The sequence below is a fragment of the Poecilia formosa genome, unplaced genomic scaffold (genome assembly GCF_000485575.1).
Source record: "Poecilia formosa unplaced genomic scaffold, Poecilia_formosa-5.1.2 Scaffold344, whole genome shotgun sequence".
In the NCBI taxonomy this organism is placed as follows: Eukaryota; Metazoa; Chordata; class Actinopteri; order Cyprinodontiformes; family Poeciliidae; genus Poecilia; species Poecilia formosa.
In genome coordinates, this window is record NW_006800283.1 from 455,292 (window position 1) to 461,966 (window position 6,675).

General features: G+C 36.6%; 1 protein-coding gene across 1 annotated transcript in view; it reads right to left on the bottom strand.

Moving 5' to 3' along the window:
- Window positions 1-149: 149 nt before the first annotated feature.
- Window positions 150-6,675, bottom strand: part of LOC103153259 (B-cell receptor CD22-like) — an 8,446-nt gene continuing 1,920 nt past the window's right edge. Inside the window, exons 4-10 of the mRNA XM_016661803.1 lie at window positions 4,837-4,941; window positions 4,552-4,764; window positions 3,376-3,705; window positions 2,108-2,365; window positions 1,903-1,999; window positions 1,762-1,819; window positions 150-1,685 (exon numbers count right to left, since the gene is read on the bottom strand). Of these exons, the coding sequence (XP_016517289.1) occupies window positions 1,593-1,685; window positions 1,762-1,819; window positions 1,903-1,999; window positions 2,108-2,365; window positions 3,376-3,705; window positions 4,552-4,764; window positions 4,837-4,941 (1,154 nt within the window). The 3' untranslated portion in view covers window positions 150-1,592. The remainder of the gene's footprint in view (window positions 1,686-1,761; window positions 1,820-1,902; window positions 2,000-2,107; window positions 2,366-3,375; window positions 3,706-4,551; window positions 4,765-4,836; window positions 4,942-6,675) is intronic.

The following is a 6,675-nucleotide window of genomic DNA, read 5'->3' on the forward strand; positions in this document are numbered from 1 at the left end:
GGAGATGAATCGTTGATTGATGCTGTGTGATTCAAATGTAGTGCAGCAGATATACATAAATATAAATATTGTACATGATACATAGTGTAAGCAGAGAAGGAACACTGGCAAATTTGTGCATGAGTTATTTTGCCTAAAATTCAATTAAATTGAAACTCAAAAATAGTTTATTGATCCCAAAGGCAACTTAAATGAATGGTTACAATAAACTGCTTACAAAATGGTTGAAACTGGTTCTAAGTTAAATATCTGTTGATATCAAACATGTTAATATTTAAAAACAATGTTATTAAGCACAAGCGTAGTTATGTAAAGGGCAATGTAACAAGAAATCTATTTTTGGCTTTCATCAGCATACAGAGTCCTGTTAAAACTCAAGAGTTTTGAGATTTAAAAACTGAGGTAATGCTTTATTTTGACTGAATAGAGTCTGATTAAATTTTCATCAATTATATCTGAAATAAGGCTCAGTTGTCCTAATAGGATGTTCCTTACATTTTCATATTTGCCATCTGTTGATGCAGCCATGGTTTACTATGGAGACGCTAAAAATATCTAACTGAACAAAGGTGTCAGTCAGGAGAAGAATACAAAACAATCCACTATGTATGTACACTATGTTACAGTAGAGACAATCAACAATAACTGGAGAAAATCTTTCTTAAAAACACTGGACGTTTTTTTTGTTTGTTTTTTTTCCCCTTCCAAATTGATAAAAATGTCAAACATTAACTGTCATGCTAAACGGCTAAAGTAGCTGCAGCAATTTCCAACAAGCTCTGGCTGATTTCTCTGCATGAAAACAATCTGCTCTGTATGTCTGGACTGAGAAAAAGCGTTCGATTTCAGGAATATTTTCTAAAAAGAAAACTTACCTAAAATCTTCTAAAAACTTTGGTAAGGAATGCTCTACGGTCTGGAGGAACCAAACTGGAAGTGTTTGACCAAAAGTTCAGTTAAGCATCAGCAATGGCACTGCCTGCCTGGTAGGAACAGGATATCACGTAACCCTTTTTCAGATGGAGAAATTTTGTAAGCTAGATTAGGAATATACGACTAAGTCAAGACGTGAGATGTGAAAAGGACTCTACCAAAGCAAATTAAAGGCTAAAACGGAGACAAAAGGTGCTTTAAACAAGTATTTGTTTAAGTGTGTGCACACCTGCTTAATTAGGCTGTTGTGTGTTTTTCGTTTTTCTTAATCTTTATCTTCTGACATATTTGTTTTTCTTTATTGAAGGGCCACATTAAATGGCAGAACATAAACATTGTCTCCATTTTTAAGTCCCAATAGTTCAGATACTTTTACGGAGGCTTTGCAAAACCTTAGTAAATGTGATGTTATTTTTACTACTTAGTTTGCAGCGGTTTATGGAATCCTGTTTCCTGAAAGGCTACTATCATCTTTCTTGATCTGAGAACATCGCCGTTCAAACGTGTCTCCAGATAAAGAAGTTACATCCACCCCATAAGCAAGAAGCGATATCAACGGAAAAGGCTTTATCTTTGACACTTAAAGTTGCTTTTTTTATGAACTCTGTACATTATTTTTAGGGCTTATTTCAAATACCGCAGCCCATAAAGTCAAGTCATTACACAATGTCCTGCTGCCTGTCTTTCGGCTCTCTTTCAGGACGAGGGTTTCTGTCCGTAAGCGGGACTATCTCATGTTGGGACATCGTCACCTGTGAGAAAAAACAAAACACTTAGCCGAGAGAAAGACACAAAAACAGCCATTTCGCTTTGAGAACTTGTCATCACCTCTTCGGTTTCCACTTTTTCACTCGGCTTGGCTGTGTGAGTTGCAGTTTTTCTTTTTCTTAGTTCGTAAAAATGAAAGTTAAATGTGTTAATGCAATGGTATGAGGGCATCATTACGTGGGACAATTGAAGGTGTTTTACCTCAGCATCAGGTACAGCTTACATCCAACAAGAGGAAGCAGCAACAAAAACACCAGTTTTGTTATATTCATTGCCACTATCGCAGTATTAACTCCATCTACGGAAAAGATAAATACAAACTGCTTGATTTCAGCTCAACTCGCTTGGTTTAATGGATTCCGCATTTGTGCGGAATGTACTTTTACACGGCCAATCCTTGAATCACCTCTGACGGTAAGAACCTCCAGGGTCGAGCTGATGTTCTGGGGAGTTCTGATCGCACAGGAGTACTTTCCCGCATGCCAACTTCTGACTGGGTTTAGAACAACTTGCTTGTTGTGGCCCCCGCTGAGGCTCAGCGGTTGCTCATTGAAGAACCACAGGTAGGTTGTCTCCTCACTCAAAGGGCAGCTGGTACTGCAGGTCAGTGTGACTTTCTGACCTTTTGTCACCACGTCAGAGGGAGTCATGGTCACCTTCAGACCTGAAACAAGTCGAGACACGGGAGATTGATGAGAAACGATCAAAAAGCAAAAGCATACAAGTTTGGCAGGATGGTGTATTGTAATATTTCATATCTCTTACAGTAAGGATGCACCTATATGAACATTTTGGGCGATATCAATATCTGATATTAATATTTCTATTATGGCCGATAACTGATGTTATATATATTTCAGTACTGTTTCAACACCTTTGGGGGAAAAAAACAACAACCAGACACGGATAAAAAAATAAATATCAGATGTTTGTATTAGCCCAGTTTTATATATTGGCGCGATATCGATATGTTAAAAAAATGACTGTTATTGGCCGATACCGATGTTGGTGCCAATATATCGTGCATTCCTACTTTACAGCATTCTGAAAGCATTCAGAGCTCTTGACATTTTGTCATGTTACAACTACAAACGTTGGGAGTTTAACGGAAGCTGAATGAGGGTCATGAAGTTTGTTCAAAAAAAGACAAAAACTGAAAAAAAATTAAGACTGAAAAAAAGAAGGATGTGAGACTGAAAGAAAATTAAGACTGAAAAAAAAGATGACTGAAAAAAAATTCAAAACCTTTTTTTGAATTTAAGGTTTTGTTTCAGATTTTTTTTTTTTTCAGTTTAAGTTCTTTTCTTTTGAACAAACTTTATGGCCCCAATTTGGCTCCATAGTTTTTTTTGTTTTTTTTGATAGACCAACACAATGTGGGACGTGGCCTTGAAGTTGAAGGAAAATGATGGAGAGTTTTTCAAATGTTAAACAAAAACCTACAGGACGTTGTTTGTCAGTATGATTTCTCTCTTTAACTGATTGATTATTTGAGGAAATTGATTATTTGTTGTGAAGATACTCCTATCCAAAGTGTTAAATATTTGTAAATATAAATGTTACCCTTAACGTTCAACACAAGTGGGAAATTACAAGAAAATTAAATATGATCTAAATATAAAATAAATTAAACACACAAACAAATACATAAATAAATGAAAAAACAAGTACTACCTGTGACCACCAGGATCGCTCCCAGGAGGTCTGGCTGCTCACACATGTGATACTTATTGAGAGTGAACATGTATTCTCCGGAGTCGTTCTTCATCAGGTTGTTGATTGTGAGCGTGTGTTCATACTTATTCATGTTGTGCTCCACCCGGCCTCCAGCTTCCATCGCGGTGACGTCAGCCTCCTCCTTCATGTCTCGTTTTATTTTATACCACAATAACAAGTCAGAAATGGCTGGGTATTCCTTTGTGTATTTGCTGGAAATGTTTACAGAAGCTCCTTCCAGCACGCACAAGCTCCTGCTAACATAATTCACGTTACCGGACTTTGTGCCTGAAGAATGAAATTAGAATGCTTAGTGGAAACCGATCACAATGACAACGTATTAGGGCTGTTGTCGACAGAAAAAAAAATAAAATAAAATAAATCAAGGAAATCTTTGAGTTCTGAAAATTGACAGTCTGCGAGTAAAAAACTCAAATTATTAGATTAATCTCAGACATTTTGTAGGAAACACTTTTCCAGAAAAAAATGCCCTTAATTTTCTAGAAAAAGTTCAACTTTTGGAAAATTTCTGATTTTCAAAAGTTAAACAGTTTTTAAATTTCCAGTATAGGGATCTGGAACATTTCTGAGTGCTAAATGTCGACAATTTAGCGAGAAAAAAAAAAATCAGAACTTTGACTTTTGAAACTTTTGAAACTCTTCCAATATTTTTTCTAGAAAGTTTCTGAGATCAATTAAAAATTTTCTGAGTTTTTTCCCTGCTCACAAATTGTCAACTTTTGGAGCTCAGAAATTTCAGAGATTTTTTTTTTTAATTTGAGATTAACCTTGAAATTTCTGATGTTTTTCTAGCAATTTTTCAACTTTTCAAACACAGAAATTTCCAAGAGCAAGTTCTTTCTTAAACATTTATGATTTTATTTGTGCTAATTTTTGACTTTTTAGAAATTTGCAAAAATAAATTTCTATTAAATTTCTGAGTTTTATTCCTTGCAAATTGTCGACTTTTTGAGCTCAGACATTTCCAATATTGTGTTGAAAATTTCTGATATAAATCTCAAAACTTCTGAATTTTTTGGCTGAAATGTACTCCTCCTTTTCTTTTTTATATCCCTAATGCACCAGAAAGCATCAGGCCAAAAAAAATAATGCCTGTAAAAAAAAGTTACTTACAGATCTCATCAGAGTGCACATATTCATTGTTTTTAACAGCGCAGGAGACGTAGTCGTCAGATTTAAATAACATAATGTCCTGACTGGTGCAGTCCATGAAAGCCTTTCTGTTCCAGTTCCAAGTGAAGGCGGTGTGAGCGTCAGCGGCGGGGCAGCTGGTGTTACAGGTCAGCGTGACGTAATTAGTTTCAGTGAGCATTTCAACTCGTACTTCTGTCAGGAGGGAATAAACAAACTTATTACATGTTAGACTGGATGGTGTGTGTTTCTGCGAGGAATCGTCACCTCTGGGGTACGTGATGGAGCACGGCCCCTCGGCTGATTTCAGCTTCTCGGGACACATTTCTGAATTTGAATACGTCACACCGAAACAGTCTGAATTGATGAAGTCTGCAGGGAAATAAACGTGATATCATTTTCCGATTGTCGTTTGATGCATTCATTGGTTTTGTTTTAAAAAAAAAACTTAAATAAATAATCCAACGGGTAAAATAAGTGTTGAACACGACACGACGTTTCATAACAAACATATTCCTAAAGGAAATACTGATAAGACATTTTCAGCAGGTGTTGGTGACAATCAAAGTAATCCTTACATAGAAAGAAAGCAAAACAAATAAGTACAGAAATTAAGTTATGTGTAATGTGAAATGGCACGGGCGAAAAAAGTATTGAACACGATTAGTTTGTTTTATATTTTGAACCAATTGAATTCAAACCAGGTGATTGATTGAGCCATTCCAGCAGATTTCTTGAGAGTTTCCTGTGCTCTGGGTTTGGAATCACGGTCTTGCTGAAACGTTCAGCGTTCACCCTTGTTTCAACTTTATCATTCCGGAAGGTGGGCAGCAGATTCTTCTCAAGAATGTCTGGGTACATCTTTGCATGTATCCTCCTTTCAGTTACAGGAAGTTTGCTNGTTATAGTTCCACATCGCTTAGGATTTGTTGCTGCGCGTTTGCGCAGAGTGAAGGAAAGAGGAGACCAGCTGCACAGGCAGGCTGCGAAATGAGAAGCAGGTGATCGGTATCGGTAAAAGAGACAATGATCGCCGATCACCGATTATGCACTTTTTCACGAAAATCGGCCCGATTATGATCGGTGACCGATCGATCGGCACACCTCTAGTACAGTGTACAGGTACAATTAGCCTCCAAGAGGCTAATTTAGCTAGCCTCCACCGTATATTTTCCGGCAAAAAAAAATGTTACGTGTCTTCAACCATTCGCATCACAGTCCTACTGCCATTAAGTCCTAAAACTACCATCAGTAAATTTATAACGTAACACTTTGAAGTTATTTTTGGTTTTAGAGTACAAAAACATTTTGACAGATGCAGATTTCTACTCACCGGAGTGTAAGTATCGCATAGGATGACGTCAGCTTATTCTTCTTCTTGGGTTTTTGTGGGATCCGTCCTTATTTTTATTTCAATCAAACATATTAAAAGGTCCAATAAAATTAACCTAGTATGTTAAATTTTGGCATTTATTTTGAGTGAATTATTGGAAAAAAAATCCAAAGAAATAAAAGGCATATTGGAAATATAGGTTTTTAAAAAAGCCAACAAAAATAAACAAAACAAAAAAACAAAAAACAAAAAAAACTCCGGTTTTAGATTTTAGTGAGTTGTTTTTAAATACCTAATTAAAATCTTATGACGGATACGTTTGGCTTTTGTATTTTTAGTAAATTCTTAATATCCTGTTCAAATTCGCAGATAAATTATAAATAAAGGTTTTTTAAAAAAGGTTAAAAAAAAGGTTCTATTAGGGACAAGCGGCTGTTATCACCGATAGAATGGTTGATAACAGCCTGCTATCAGGCAGATCAGGGCCCAACTGAGGCCATTCAATGGGGCTGATAACCACTGATATTCGCCATTCTATGGGATGATAATATCCGAAGCGGGTGTCCAAACATGATGTGTATTCAGGCCAAAAAGAGTTCAATCTTGATCAGCTTGTGTTCTGCCAGAATTTGTCCAAACGTGATGCTTCATCATGGTCTTTCTTCAGAAGTGGAGTCCTGTGTGGTGAGCATACGGGTCATGGCTGTTGAGCGCATTGCTTATCACTGATTTCAGATCTTTCTGAAACTCTCCTCATGTGGCCTCTGGCTCTT